At 39.3% G+C, this 16,314-nt stretch overlaps 2 protein-coding genes across 4 annotated transcripts in view; one reads left to right on the top strand and one right to left on the bottom strand.

Moving 5' to 3' along the window:
• Positions 1-2,259, bottom strand: part of SLO2 (slowpoke 2) — an 83,212-nt gene extending 80,953 nt beyond the window's left edge. The window contains exon 1 of one of the 2 annotated variants that reach the window (XM_089729709.1): positions 1,010-2,259. In XM_089729709.1, coding sequence (XP_089585835.1) covers positions 1,010-1,209 — 200 coding nt within the window. In that variant the 5' untranslated portion in view covers positions 1,210-2,259. The remainder of the gene's footprint in view (positions 1-1,009) is intronic. The other variant, XM_089729706.1, reaches the window with a different exon arrangement.
• The window catches only part of LOC114245199 (uncharacterized), a 20,815-nt gene continuing 4,932 nt past the window's right edge, over positions 432-16,314 (top strand). Inside the window, exon 1 of one of the 2 annotated variants that reach the window (XM_089729722.1) lies at positions 432-792. In XM_089729722.1, the coding sequence (XP_089585848.1) occupies positions 682-792 (111 nt within the window). In that variant the 5' untranslated portion in view covers positions 432-681. Of the gene's footprint in view, positions 793-11,766; positions 11,919-16,314 lie in introns of those variants that run through there. The other variant, XM_028177274.2, reaches the window with a different exon arrangement.

The raw sequence follows: 16,314 nt of genomic DNA, 5'->3' as shown, positions 1-16,314 counted from the left end.
ATATAATAACAATTTTTTAAAAAAAATGAATTCAAATTTAGACGAAACAGTGGTGCTCAACCGATGCTGTTAGCGCAGCAACTTCGAATATCCGATTCACGAAATTAGAATAATATTGGCTGAATTATTTTTTCTATTTATAAATTTGCAGAGTCGGTGGAACGAGCTCTAGCCCACTTGGAGTTAATGGTTATCATAGTATACTTTTAATGGAAAATTATTAGTTCCTGTTAGTACCTGATTATTAGTTGTACGATTACTATGGAATTTCTTAAAGCAAATTTGATTTTGCAGCTGATTATGTTCATGGCTTTTATCATGATTATGCGCTTTAATTTTAAGTGTCACATCACTAATTTTTGTGCACTGGAGATTTTGACGAGAGTCGCGTTCACATCTTGCTGGCAGATAGTGTTTATAATCCAATCTATAGTCTGATGCTTTCTAGGTTCAATATTAAATAAAGCAAAGATATACTAAAATCCTATAATTTGCTTTTCGTTTTCTGATGACATCACGTAAAATCAATTCGAATAAAAAAAAACAGCCTCGAACAGTCGTATTTACTTTCCTTTTTTTAACGTACGTCAAATTTTGCTTTACTGTTTTCATAAGGTAAAAAATCGCTAAAATCGCACTGCCGACCTTTTACTCCCCGCAAGAAGTCATCTGCGGTTCGAAATGCGCATGACGAGATGCTTCCCAATACGGCGAATTGCGTCAAGATTAAGAGATGTTTCACCCGAATGGCGTGCATCATTATGCTGCTTAAAAAAACTATGCACGTATGTGGTAAGTGGTTGTAGTAACCCTAACTTCACTTGGTGGTCTCCTATGGGCACGAAATCGGCTATATTGAGCACATCTCTTTCTGCACTTTTCAATATACCTTTTCTCGCATGTATGTATATCTTATGCTATAATCTTTGAAATAAACTATTAATATACTTTAAACTTCGTAAGAAGTACGTATTGAACTAAGACATATTTGGTGAACATTGCCACTTACCTTTCCTCAAATCGAATACTGGAACGGCTGATATCACTCCACGCGCTCATAGAACGGCCACGTCCGCGATGGTAAGCAGCCGTGGCGCCAAGAGTAACTGTAGGCCGTCTATCGAATTCAATTTCAGGCGGGAAATTAACTTTGTTAGAACCACGGGATGAAGGGCCGTCAGCTGACTCTCCACCGCCGGACATCTCCATTTCGAATGGCGCATATTCTGGTGCGTCGTCGGGATCTCCGTCGCTACCATCGCTAGCAGCTGAAAGCGCTTCATATCCATAGCCAGGGCGGACGCCAACGCCGCCGCCGCCGGCCGCGCCTCCCCCTCCACGACCGTAATCCACTCCTGAAGCCAGTCTCGACGATGCTTCGATTCGACTCAATGACGCCGCTTTTAAAGACTGTCCTCGAACATTCAATGCTGAACTTTTTGGTTGATAATGGTTGGAATAACGTAATTTGCTGTGACGAAACGTGGTGACGCTTAATTCCTACTATCAACAGCGTTACGCGTTTTCAATTCAGAGATTTAATGAGACGATTGTTTTCAGATTTGTAGTTATTTATTACTTTATGTTTTTCGTACCGAATTACGCACGATAATTGCAACAACTAAATAATTATTAAATACGTAAGACGTAAATATTGTTAAAATCAATTGTTATTTAGTCAGTGTTCCAAATATGCTATAAACGTTACCACGTTTGTTTTTAGTGGTCTTATTTATTTTCAGCTGAGATCCACACAGCGAGTCTTACAATAAATTCACTAAAATGTACACAATACAGTTCACAATGATTTTTCTGAAATATTAATACACTTGTTATTAATCAACACCCCGTATATATCTATCACACAATGTTTTTCAAGAACAAAATACGTCAGACGGCTGTCAAACTATGTCAGAGTCTGGTTTCAGTAGGTCTGTTCGATCTTTTTACCTATGACCTTTATACCGCCAAACGATAAACTTTTGTTAATGGGGGTGGCCAAACAATAAAAGCGTATAGATACTACGTTTCATACATGAGATGGTGGTAGTGAAGTGAGCAAAGAATGAACGCATTGGAGTGAAGTACGCCCAAAAGGCAATCGGGTGGGGCAGATCGATGCGACTATTATAGGGCGCCCTTTTGTAGTTTCTCTTTTTCGGCGTAGTGGCGCTATTGTCTTCAAATTGAGGATTGAAACCAGTTCTGAAGTTGACAATTTTGTAAATTTATCTCGTAAAAAAATATTATGAAGCGAAACTTGATGAACAGGTTACTACTGCTTCATATACATACGTTTTACACCTCAAGAGAATATTAAGAGATTTCTTTGATTTTTTCTTTAAAAAAAAGAGCATTATCAGTATGTCAGTAAAAGACTGTTCCTCAGTACAAGAGATTTAATTTAGTAATGGATTTGTCATTCTTGCCGTGTGAAGTTAAATACTCGCAAAAAAATTGATCTCGCGCCATTATCAAGAAGCACCATTTTCGCATTTTGCACTTTACATGGCGAGGAACTTTTTTTAATCTTGCTGTCGGGGGGCTTAACACTTAAGCCCCTGCTATTTTCTTAAATGCAATAATATTCACAATTTAGGCAATTTTTGTATCGAAGTAAATCTGCGTTCCATTCAGTTTCTAATATGTGGACATGATGGGCTGTAAGGTTTTACACCCATTTTACTTTTTGAAAACCAACAATATAAGTATATTAATGAGATTTAATAATTACAATAAAATAGCCCTTATTATAGAGTGTTAATTGATAATATTAAACCCTTGGACCCTTTAAATAAAATGTGCATTCAATACTAATCTACAATATAATATTTATTATCTTATTATGTATTATTTATATATCCAGCAAGAAAATCAGTGGCTTGTGTCGTTCGCATGTCGAACTCTTCGTCGTACTCGAGGACGATGACCAGAGGATCCAACAAGACATGTTTTGGACGACGGCCGCATTGCGTTGTCCCGTCGCCTGGGCCAGATATGTAATTTTCGGTGGCCAAGCTAAGAGCATAGTGTTCTGACGCTTCCTTAAGATATTTACGTATCGGTTCTAAATGTAGTTTTTTTTTGCTCAAAACTAGGATGCCCTGTACTATGGTAACTAGAGATTGATATATGTACATATTTTTAAATATGCACAGATATTAACCACCCAAATACAAAGCAAAGAAACTTGTTCATCACACCTATGTTTGCCGGATGTGAGAATCGAACACACGATCCTCAGTCCATCAGTCAAGCGTACTAACTACGGTGCCGTCGAGTCAATCGCATTAAAGACTTCAAGCATTTTCTCATCAATTCACGTGGAATGATTTGTTGTCTTAATATGTAGTAGTGGTGGTTCGGTGTAACTATGTCCGTAAATAAAGCCTTTGCTGATAGTAAAGTCTGTATACGTTGATTAATCCAATTCAATCGCCCGCACATATTCTTTTTTTTTCTACCTATGCTGATAGTCTTGAGAGGCTATTTCGGCTTCGCCTTGACATGTAGGTCAGCTCACGGGGCTCAAATCGGGAGTATTGCTAACATTGACCCTAACAAGAACAGTGCTTCGCAGAATCTACCACCGGATTGGAAAAGCGCCCCACTGAGAATATCCGGCGAGAAAGTCAGTGGGCTGTGTCTATGGGTTAATTTACTCGTCGCGCCCTTCGTCGCAAGCGACGGGTTCGGTGAGGACGGTGACCGGTGCTTGAGGTACCTAAAAGCACCGTTAATGGATCGGGAGGATCCGTAATGACGTGTTTAGGGCGACGTCGACTGTTTACCATTCGGTCCACAGGATCAGGTATGTAGTTCCCGGTGAAGGATTTTCGTGTCATGCCGCCTTCTCAAAGTGCCGAAAAAAATGATGCCGACTGTAAATACTTACTGTCTTCAGTCAAGCTCAAGGTCATCATGAAGATCCACATTCCTTAGGAACCATATTTTTCTAATTTAACAATACTTGTATGATTTAATCTGGTATTATTATTTCTATTAAATTATTTCTGACCTTTTAAATACATTACAGTTTTGGTGTTCATGTGCAACAAATATGTTATTCGTCGACATTGGAATATTGTCCTAACTACCGTCAAATCTGTTTTAAAAATAAATATTATTATTTGCGATACTTTGCACACAGAAAGTACTAACAGTACCTTGAGATCTGGGGGTTTGCTTGACTTGAGGTTTCCCCATGTACCTACATTTTAGCTCTAACCGAAAGATAACTCTTAACTCTCTTATACTTTCCTATGTCTCAATCCAGTTATTGACACCGAGATTCTGCAGAAGTATGCTACACTTAACATTATTGGCTCAAGTTCTTTTGTCGTGTATAAAACGACTTCGTAGACAAACGTCTAAACAGCTTATTCTTTTGATATGCGGCAGAAACCACCTATTTCAATGCGGTTGTTTTTGTTTTGAGGTAACGACGAAAATGAATTGCAGGCCAGTCTCGTTAAACTAAGCTAACGGCAAATAATTAGCCTAGATCTGTAATCAAACAAAACGTTTGTACTCGATTTACCATTGGTTGTTCATTAAAGGAATCTTTTATTGGATTTTACATTTTTTTTTATTCTACGTATTACAATGTTACCGACGACGAGCAATTCCGACTCACCGTACTCATACCTACGTTAAGTATGTCATCTTGAATATATTATACCTTTTTGTGGCAGTTGGGCAAAATCGATCCTTCACAATTGGGGCGCCAGGGGTGGCTTAATAGATAATGTACGAGTAGAAGGCGAAAAACTCTTGGTGCCTTAAACCCCGACATTTAATAGTTTTCAGACTAGAGAGGGAAGTCACTGGTACTTTTCTTGCAATCTTCAGTGACCCAGCATGAACGGTGTAATCGTACAAACACGATATAACGGAACAAACAACTAACAGCGAATATTCTAGTAACACTTTTGCCTACTTTCCTAATGAATTTTTACCACGTCAAAACGATGTAGATGCTTCATTTTGGGGTCGCACCCATTCCGACAGGAGCCCTCTTCTTCGATATAGCGAAGGCGTTCGACAAAGTCTGGCACAACGGTTTGATATACAAACTGTATAACATGGGAGTGCCAGACAGACTCGTGCTCATCATACGAGACTACTTGTCGAACCGTTCGTTCCGATATCGAGTCGAGGGAACGCGTTCCCGGCCCCGTCACGTCACAGCCGGAGTCCCGCAAGGCTCCGCCCTCTCCCCGTTACTATTTAGTTTGTATATCAATGATATACCCCGGTCTCCGGAGACCCATCTGGCGCTCTTCGCCGATGACACCGCCATCTACTACTCGTGTAGAAAGAAGGCGTTGCTTCATCGACGACTTCAGACCGCAGCTACCACCATGGGACAGTGGTTCCGGAAGTGGCGCATCGACATCAACCCCACGAAAAGCACAGCGGTGCTCTTCAAAAGGGGTCGCCCTCCGAACACCACGCTGAGCATCCCCCTCCCGACTAGGCGCGTCAACACCTCCGTTCCCGCCATTCGCCCAATCACGATGTTCGACCAGCCCATACCGTGGGCCCCGAAGGTCAAATATTTAGGCGTCACCCTCGACAGTAGGATGACATTCCGCCCTCACATCAAGACGGTACGCGACCGTGCCGCCTTCATTCTAGGACGTCTCTACCCGATGATATGTAGGCGAAGTAAAATGTCCCTTAGAAATAAGGTGACACTCTACAAAACTTGCATACGCCCCGTCATGACCTATGCAAGTGTAGTGTTCGCTCACGCGGCCCGCATACACTTAAAATCATTCCAAATCATTCAATCCCGTTTTTGCAGGATAGCCGTCGGAGCCCCGTGGTTCGTCAGGAACGTCGACCTCCATGACGACCTGGACTTAAGAGTCCATCAGTAAGTATCTACAGTCGGCATCGATGCGCCACTTCGATAAAGCGGCACGACACGAGAACCCTCTCATCGTGGCCGCCGGTAACTACATTCCCGATCCTGCGGACCGAATGGAAAACAGTCGACGTCGCCCAAAACACGTCATCTCGGATCCTCCCGATCCACTAACGGTGCTTTTAGGTACTCCAAGCACCGGTCACCGTTCTCGTCGAACCCGTCGCTTGCGACGAAGGGCTCGACGAGTAAATTAACTCTCAGACACAGCCCACTGAGTTTCTCGCCGGATCTTCTCAGTGGGTCGCGTTTCCGATCCGGTGGTAGATTCTGCGAAGCACGGCTCTTGCTAGGGTTCGTGTTAGCAACGTCATCAGGTTGAGCCCCGTGAGCTCACCTACTAAAGTTAAGGTTACGCTGAAATAGCCACTAGGGCTATCCGCTTAGGTAGGAAAGAAAAAAAAAAAAAAAAAAGGTGTCGCACACGTTCCATGCACAAAATATCCTTAAGACTTCACCTATTGCGCAAAATAGTGCAGAATGATGAACTAAAACCTAAAATATCAGGGACTTACTTTTCTTTGTACTAGACATGTAGATGAGCTCATGGCTAATATTGTGTTAAATAATTACTGGAGGCCATAGGCAAAATGGAAGTGCGAATCCACGCCCCGTCGTTTTAAGTTACTTTAACCGGACTCTATACGATAATAAGTTAATAAATAGGAACTTGAGATGATTCATAAAAGGTCCTGCACAGACTTGTCCAGATTTTCTTGATACACGTGGACTTCAGTTTCTGTGGTCAGTCGCCCTTTTCACTACCCGACAATTCTCGGTACGGAGGTGATCGCGAAACAGAGTGCGGATATTGTAGCTCGAATTGAGACATGCGAGATTACTAATTTGCGGATTAATGATTTTCACAGTCCTTTTCCACTTCTTCATATTTTGACAGCAATTTTATTAATTTTACCGATAATATACATTCTTTTGCAGCAATTTCAAATGAGACTTCATACGCTGATAGCCTATGCCAATATTTTAACTGTATGTGGTTACCACATTAACAACGGCGCCAAACTTCATGAAACACGGGGACAATATGTGCTCTTCAACCATATGCTTTTTTTTTATAATTGAAGGATTACTGGTGGTCCGGAGGCCTTTCCAGTTTCACCAGGACAGGTGGGCGAGCAAAAGCTCAGCCAGGAGGGTGGGATTTGCTAACAGCTACCCGAGCGCCTCCGAAGGAGACCTAACAGCTCAAGAGTAGCTGCTTCGCGAATGAATCTACTACCGGATCGGAATCGCGACCCGCTGAGAAGATCCGGCGAGAAACAGCGAGCTGATTCATGGATTAGGTTGCACGGCGAACTCTTTGTCGAGTTCGACGAGTACGGTTACCGAGGTCTCTAAGCCTGCTCCTAGTGTTAGAGCTGAAGGCGTCTAATGCAAAGGTTATTTGATCCGTAAGGACGTGTCTAGGGCGTCGACGGTGACTGGCTCCTGCGTGATCAGGATTCGGGGAGTAGTCAACGGCGGCAACGATAAGGCGATTATCATGACGCATAGCCTTATCGAAGTACCGTTCCGACGCTGTCTTCGTGTGTTTCTGGATAGATTCGAGGCCCAGGTCGTCGTGTAGGTCAACGTTCCTCACGAACCACGGAGCTCCGACGGCTAACCTGCAAAAGTGGGATTGTAGAGATTGGAGGGTGTCTATGTATGTGCGGGCCGCGTGAGCGAACACCACACTCGCGTAAGTCATGACGGGCCTTATGCAAGTTTTGTAAAGTGTCACCTTGTTCCGAAGGGACAGTTTACTCCGCTTACAGATCATGGGGTAGAGTCTAACGAGAATAAACGCGGCACGGTCACGGACTGATTTTATATGCGGGCGGAATGTCATCAATGCATCCAGGGTAACGCCCAGGTACTTGACCTTCCTGGCCCAGGGTATGGGTTGTCTAAAGAGAGTAATCGGGGGTGTGAGATTCCTCCTCCTAATCCGGGAGGAAATCCGTGTGGAGCTTCCCCTCTGAAATAGCACCGCAATACTTTTCGCTGGGTTGATGTCTATGCGCCATTTTCGGAACCACTGTCCTAGGGCTAGGGCTGCGCTCTGAAGCTTCTTCGCGATTAGGGACTCGTTTCTACTGGAATAGTAAACAGTCGTGTCGTCGGCGAATAAAGCTAACTAGGTCGGCGGCGACCGGGGAATATCGTTGACGAATAAGCTAAATAGGAGGGGTGAGAGGACAGAGCCTTGCGGGACTCCAGCTGTGAGAGGTCGCGGGAAGGAGCGGGTTCCCTCGACTCGATATCGAAAAGAGCGGCTCGACAAGAAGTCCCGTATGATGAGCACAGAACCATCTGCTTTGAAGTATGACCATGCGTACAAACATACAGATGGGGTCCTGGGTAATTTTCATGCCAGGGATACCGCTGTAGGCATATTCACAATTTAAGTTCTACTAATTTAAATCCTCACTCTATCTCGAGACGATAAAATGTTCGTCCAAGGATGGCTCTGGTTTTATGACTGACATTAAGACATCCATTATCAACAGGAAGACGTAAGCCGGCAACGGTTACAACTGTACGGATAAACTGAACTAGATAGTGACGTTAACAGTGTATTACACGTTTCAAGACCGACTTTAAATCGATCGAATTAACAGCACGTCTAATCCAATACCCAAACTAATTATTCTAAATCAACCACAGAAAGCCACGAGATTAATCACGGTGTAACAACACAATAATAGATTTTCAATTGTTAATCAGGAGATACAAATAAGCGACGAGTAGTATATTAAATGTTATTAGAAAACTCATTTGAGCTGTGTAATGGGGACGAATAATAGAAGTTATAATAAAACTGAGATCTTTGCCTGGGATCAAATAGGAGTGATGCGCTCGAAGCCATGAGAGCCATAAAATGTTTACAAAGAATGACAACGTTAAAAAGTAGTTTGAAGGAGTTTTTATATCTAACCATATAATAATATATTATAAACTAAGAATAAAACACGTTTGAATAATAACTAAAACTAAAATGTTATTTTTGTATGCGGTGATTAGGAAAATTTACTGTCATCGATCCTTGATGTGCAAATTTTCAAGCTAAGCGATTAGTATCTAGTAAGGTCTCAATCGTTCTGTGTCGTTCGCCTGCTCTGTACTAGATTGCAACAGTTATTATATACTCCCGGACACATCTATCGACCCACCTAGTGTTTTAAGTTTTGACGGTCCCTAGCTAAAAATAAATGTTAGGTTGAGCAATAAGTTGTTATGCAATTTTGAAGTTGATTTACTGGCCATCTTTTTCGTATGCTTTTTTAAATTTCAAATTCAGAATTATAAAAAAAAAGGAAAATTCGATTCCGTTCATTGTTTTCAACGATCCAAGGGAGGACAAAATTTTAATTAAATCGCGAAAGTTGGATTTTTGAATTGATGTTTTTGATTATTGGTTCTATAAAAAGGCTACTCTAAACTTTAAGCTAGTATTGACAAAAAAATATGGATACTCGGCCTGAAATTGCCGTCCAAGCTATAACACTTCTGCAGGCCGGGCATAGCCAAAGAAATGTGGATGCACAACTGAATTCAAGCCATACTACTGTCCGAAGAGTTTATCAAAAGTACTTAGAGACTGGCGGCTTCGTTCGTCGTCAAGGAAGACCGCGATTTCGTGTGACAACTGAAAGGCAATACCAGTTTATCTTTATGACTAGCTTGAAAATCGGGCACTTGACTTCAGTTCAGATACAAAATCAACTACGCGACTTCCATGGAGTATCTGTGTGCTCTTGAACTGTTCGAAGAAGACTTAAAGAACGTAATATGGTACCGCACAAGCCAGCTAATGGCCCCAAATTAACGTGAGCTGACCTCTGTATACACTCTGTATACACTTTTCTTAAAGATAGATTAATGGTCCCTTAAAAAATTGTGCAATGTGGCGACTACTGCGTCATCATCTTCAAATTTATGGCCCTTATGATGTTCCTTTGACGAAATGTTACGAAAACGTTCTTGAAAAAATCTTCATTTTTTTCTGCTATAAAACAAACAGTAACACGACGATCCGCCAAGGCAATGTTTTCAATTTTTTAATCATTTAGGGCGTCCCTTGCGGGGACATCTTTAATAAAAGTTCCTCCTCGCTTGAACTCAGCACACCAACGCAGAACCGTAGAATATGGAGGAGCATGAACCTCTAATATTGCTCTCAAGATTTACTAACTCCGTAGTAAAATTTGTCAAGCAGAGATATTTTATTACCGCGCAAACTTCAATTTTATCCATTTTAAAGAACACGTTCCGAAACGACTCAAACAACGGACTTCTATTTTTTTAAAACAAAAGAGATTTGACTACTTTTTTTCTTAATATTATAATATCTAGGCTATGCCTGCCAGTATTGTTTTTTTCCAAGGAGAATGTATATCACTATTTATTGAACACCGCTCGTACATGTCCTTTTTTGTTTTGTTATTCACATATTTTCTTGTCAAGATGAGAAAAAAGATCTTCTCAATTTATAAAAGGAGAGCTTGGTAAATATTAACCAAAAAAGAGAAAATCGGTTCGCCAAGATAGGAGAGAAATCACAGAGCTCAATATTTTTATGCCTTTTTACTTACACATATTTGTATGGATATGCTGTATTGCACTCGTACAGTTAAGACGAATCTAATACCATGTCATAACAATAAATGTTAAAACCCAGTGCGTGATTGCAAATAAACTTTACATCTGTACAATAGCTGATGTTGAAATAAATCTACAAACGTATAATCAATATTCAATACCGAAACAACATAATAAATATGAGCTCATAGCGTAAATGCAACTAGAGGCCATCTATTAATCTTTTTCCTAGCTATTTGCTGATTGCCTAATATATTACTCGACCATACCAGCTTCTCGCAGAGGGGTAGGTGATCTCACGGGTTGAACCTAAGAAAGCTTGTTAACACCAGCCCTAGAAAGAGCTGTACTTCGTAGATTCTACCACCGTATCAGAATCGCGACGCACTGTGAAGATCTCAGAAGTCATGATGTTTGAGTTCGAGGGTTAAGAGTCCTGATAAAATGCTACTTATATTATTCAGCGGAGCTCCGTTGCGAATGATATTTAAATTCAAATATCTAGGTCATCCGCTTACTCCTGACCTGAAAGACGATGCCGATATTGAACGAGAATAGAGAGCGCTGTCGATAAGAGCAAACACCCAGGCTCGCACGCCGCTCATTTAGAGTTAAATTACACTCTTTCCAGCTTACTGTACGCCGGTGCACACGTGCAGCCCGTAGACTAGACATTATCAAAGCTCGTACCGTGCTCTCAGTGTTCAGTATAATAACGGTTTTGGCGGATTGGTGGGCTTGTCCCGATTCTGTAGCGCGTCTGGGAAGTTCGTTTTCACACTACTATGCACAAGAAGTGTGCAAGGTGTGAGGTAGCTCAAACAACCTATTGAGACGACGACGACGATCAGAGCACACATACAACATTCATATATATATATGTATATACAAGCATATCTAGTACAACATGCTTGCTATTCTTTCTACCCACTAGATGCATATAGGTATATTTGACTTATCAGCTTTTTTTACTTGTTTGCTTTTAATTAATTATATCGAACCAATATAAGAATTTAAGTATCATTAAGTTAAAACGAGATTGAGAGATTTGCTGTTAAATAAATTATTTCGGCCTAAATACTTAACAATGGGTAATTTGTGCGACGGCCTAAGCCCTCTGGAAGCAATCACGTAGAAAACTTTAAGTATTCACTGTTTATTTTACCGCACAGCCAAGTTTAATTTCGTCATTTGTTTTCAAGAACCATTTCCCATTATCACATTGTGTTTCACATTCCTCGGCAATCGGCAGTTGTTTAATGCAGTACTGATAGCTTGACGTGTGTCGTCGGTAATCAGGTGTGTTATTCGCAACAGGATGAACATTGCTATGACTCCTTTTTTCGTGATACTGATGATGATATTTATACCGATGGCGAAGGTAATTAATAACATTGTTACTTAATATTAAAATTAATTCTTGTAACTCTGCAAGACGTATGTATAACAATATTAGTGTAAAAAGTATAGGTATGTAAATCGGGAAACAGGTTAATTGCAATTTCGATTCTTAAAACGGATGTGGCGACCAATTTTTTAACGCGGCCTATTTAATATCATGTATGTTTTTTTAATTTTAATTTTTAATTACAATTAAAAATAAGGTACTATATCTCATGGAGCTTATATTTTATGGATAATCGGATTTCGTCTGAACAAGAAAATTTCGATTTAACAAATTATATATAAGTGTAAACTGTGTACCATTATTGAACTCGTGAAATCTCATTCTTACAAACAGCATTCGATAATAACATTAGATAATTTTTATTGTTTTGATGACTTTCGGCACGAAACGGGATTTTAAAATCACTTATTAAACGTTAAAGTATTATTGATAACAAAGACAAATTAAATTGTATAGAGATGAAGAGATTGGCAATTTTTGTAAAACAGGATTGTCTGCTCACCCCTCTATACATTTATATTTATTGAATTAAGTTTTGGATTGTGTAATTATTTATCAGGTCATCTATCAGTCATTTCAATATGGCTGACAATAAATTCTAAATTCAAATGTACTTATTATTGTCATATATCATATCATAAATGTAAATATATTTAAAAATTTTGTTTGATTGTTTGTTGATTACTACTTTGTTTTTTTCTATATAATGGTATATTTTTCGTCAAAAATAACACCATTAAAATACGACTAATTATTGAATTTGAGTTCCGTCGCGCATGCTGCACGTCAACATTAATGAAGTGTATGAAATGAATAATAAAAAAAACCACGATTCGTTATTGGTTTGAAAGCTACCAACATGGAAAGGACAATAACCACATAATATGTATGGAATTCCGTCTTAAGTTGTTGCACAATAAATCTTTATTTATTATAGACTACGCTTTATATATTATCGAATAAAAGTGTTCGCTTCCCCATAATTAAACGGGTTTTCAAGTAATTGGACCAAAACGGACATAACCTATAAATTTTAATAATGTTGAGCCCACAAACAAAACATATCATAGTTTTCACACACCGACTTCTCCTCATTATCAGAGGCTCAAGCATCAACATGATTACAGAATTACAGAAATTCAAGAGTTCATAAACAAAGCATATAAATGTCCAGACGTAATAAAACCCTTTTAGGTTCCTACATAAAAACGTAGGTATGGCCGCTTGCTGTGTCGCAGCCGCCGGCTCGTCTACGTCTATGGACAATAATATCATATAGCTTGACAGTTGCGTCTGCGTGAAACGGAACACAGAAAAAAAAAAATTATTTTAACTTAATGATAAAATCGTAATTCAATACGTTGTAAAATATAATATAATAAATATACTTAGTTATTTAACTGTACATGATTTTCATATCATTTTTGTGATGATTGAGTCTAAAAACTCATGCATGAGTAAATCTGTCTAAATAGAGAGAACGAAACGTCATGTCATGACTTTATTACGGAAATGATGCGAACAATTGTTGATGTACTATTAATCTTAAAATCATAATTCCGGTCCTGTACAAAACATATCTGTAGTGAAATTAATTGTAACAAATGAGAAAACTATTTCGATGTTATTTTGATTCTGCAATATGCAACTTTGCTAGACGACTTTTGGTCATTCTCCTTTAGATCTAAAAAATGAAATCCGTGGTCCCCCGAAACTTAAAGTCAACAACTACAAATTAAAGGCGACAGTCGAAGCTTGCCATACCCAAACTGCCGCTGGGTTAGCAGTAGCATTCAACGTTAGCATTAAAACAATATTGGTTCATGTGAGTGAACTTGTGAATGTGTGAGTCAAGGCAAGGTAAAAAAACTTGATATGTGGATGCCGCACGAACTTTAATAATGTCTTGTCGGAACCCTCGGATCCAGTCTCGGTGCTTTTAGGCTCTTTAAGCAACGTTCACCTTTCTCGTCGAGCTCGTCGACTCCGACAGAGAGTTCGACGTGCCAACTAGCTGATAGGTACAACCCAATGGGTTTCTTGTAGGATCTCCTCAATAGGTTACGATTCCGATCCGGTAGTAGATTCAGCGAAGCACTGCTCTTGCTAGGGCTAGTATTGGCAATTCTTTCGGGTTGAAGCCGTGAGCGTACCTATGGGTCCGCGTGAAGCTGAAATAGCCTCTTTGGCTACCAACGGTTAGGTAAGGGGAAAAAAGCACGAACTAAACGACAGCGCGACGAACTCGTTAAGGTATGCCTTGCGTTGCGAGAAACTCTCGAATCTCCGGCCAGCCTTAGTTAATCGCTTATCCCCGCTGCTCCTACACTACAAAACTTGACCTCATATGGTATAAAGTCGCTCCCTGAGCTAGAAGAGCTAAGGTTGGCAATTTTGCTTCATCCACAGTACTCATCAAACCTTACGCGGTCAGACTTCTACTTGTGCCAAAGCTTGCACAAGTTCCTTGCATCCAGTCCGTTGCATGTTTTGATGAATAGAAATAAGTTTCATTATACTAAACGGCAATTTCGTGGGTAAAGAAAGACTTATGATCATTCAAATTAAAAAAAAACACGTTCTGCTTCTATTCTGGAGTTAATTTAGTATGTGCTGCAGTGCTAGTTAAAAAAATCATCCGTTTCTCTGAAATACCTGTTTGTAGCGGACGGTTTCTTGTTTAGATATATTTTGGGTTTATGAGGAGGAAGATTAAAGAAAAGAAGAAAAAATAGGATGCACATCTCGTAGTTGACAGTTTATTATTAACAACCTTAGAAACAAAATTAAAAATTATAAAAATATACATGACAATTGTTGCTTTGCAATCAAACTTTTTAATGGCGTTCCGAACACTTTTTGATGTCGCAATAATTGTCGAAATCTTCATATTTCTGTGGAAAGGGAGAAACTTAATTCCTGTACCTATGCAATAATATTACCAGGCAAAAGGTTGATAAAGCTAACTCAAAGAGTGTAATTTTTTGTCCAATATATGTACAATCACTGCGCCTGGTATTGGTTAAAGGATAACTGTAATCTCGGAGAGCATTGACGATATTTTCTACAATATCATGGAAGTCATCGACCGTGTCGGTTGTAACTATGTACGAGTATCTGTCGAAACTACTGCCTTAGCTAACACCCAAGCGACTACGCGTCAATGTCATCATTGACAGCATTAATTCCGATACCCCAGGGAAATGATATCGGGAGACAGTGACTTAGCTATTCTGTTGCTCTGAGATGGTCAACCTTTCCCGGAAACAGTGGCCACGTTTCAACTACGGAGATGGACTATCTTCAGTCTTACTCTGCAAAAAGTATCCGAAGGATAAATTGAAAGTATTAATTAATCTTTAATTGGCATTGTTGGAGATACTTTCTACTTTGTTTTTTGAATATGGGAGTAGCACCACTAAAGAAGAAGAATTATTTAATAAAGTACTAGTAGTACTTACTATGCTAATCTATATATTAATACGTGAAGCAAAAACTTTGGAGCCTTTTTTACAAAAATTGCGTGCAAGGAGGAGAATGAAATTACCGTCACTTATAGAGAATACAGAGAAGGAGTGCAAATAGTTTTTTTTTTTTTTTTATTATGCATAAAAAATACAATCAATCAATAAAAAAACATTACACCCACTACCGTGTATTTGACACAACACACGCATGCTATTTGTTTATTGTCAAACTTTTCTTATTCTATGGTAAAATTTGAGACTAGATTAAATAATATTTGTCTAAAGTGCGTCTTAGCGAAATCTGTGATTACAGAAGTTAGTTTTTGACAATAGAATTATAATAGTGTACAAACCTATAATTTCAATTAATTATAGTCGAATTTCGACTACCGGAGGACCACTAGTATGTTTAGTTATATATCTATACTAGCTGTAAGTACCCGCCCGTTTCGCTTGGCATTTAAAATAAAAAATATTAATTATTGTCATTATTACAGTTTCTTTATTAAAAAAAATTAACTTTCCCTTTTCGTCTCAAGTCTGTCTGATGAAGATTGTCCTTCGTATAGTTCTCAAGTTATTTCTTCCCAGTTTGGATTCGTTGTCATATTTATAAAAAATCATCATATTTCTTAACATAACAAAATGCATCTTGTATTCGTTCATGCATATATCTTGGACCGCCAGTAAAACTTGAAGGGAGAATTATTAAACTACCTAAATTATCAACATTTTGATCTACATTTAATTCATCTTGTAGATGAATATAGCTTTCAGCTTTGAGTTGGTTTTGATTGAATCTTATAAATGCCAATCGTTCAGTTTCAATTTTAGAGTGCTTATCAACCCAGAATTCCTGGGTAGTTTGGCCCGGATCGACTTCCACCATCTCTTTCAATGCT

The sequence above is a fragment of the Bombyx mandarina genome, chromosome 01, assembly GCF_030267445.1.
Source record: "Bombyx mandarina strain Sakado chromosome 01, ASM3026744v2".
In the NCBI taxonomy this organism is placed as follows: domain Eukaryota; kingdom Metazoa; phylum Arthropoda; class Insecta; order Lepidoptera; family Bombycidae; genus Bombyx; species Bombyx mandarina.
Note: the sequence above shows the minus strand (reverse complement) of the source record. Positions and strands in the feature narration are given on the sequence as shown.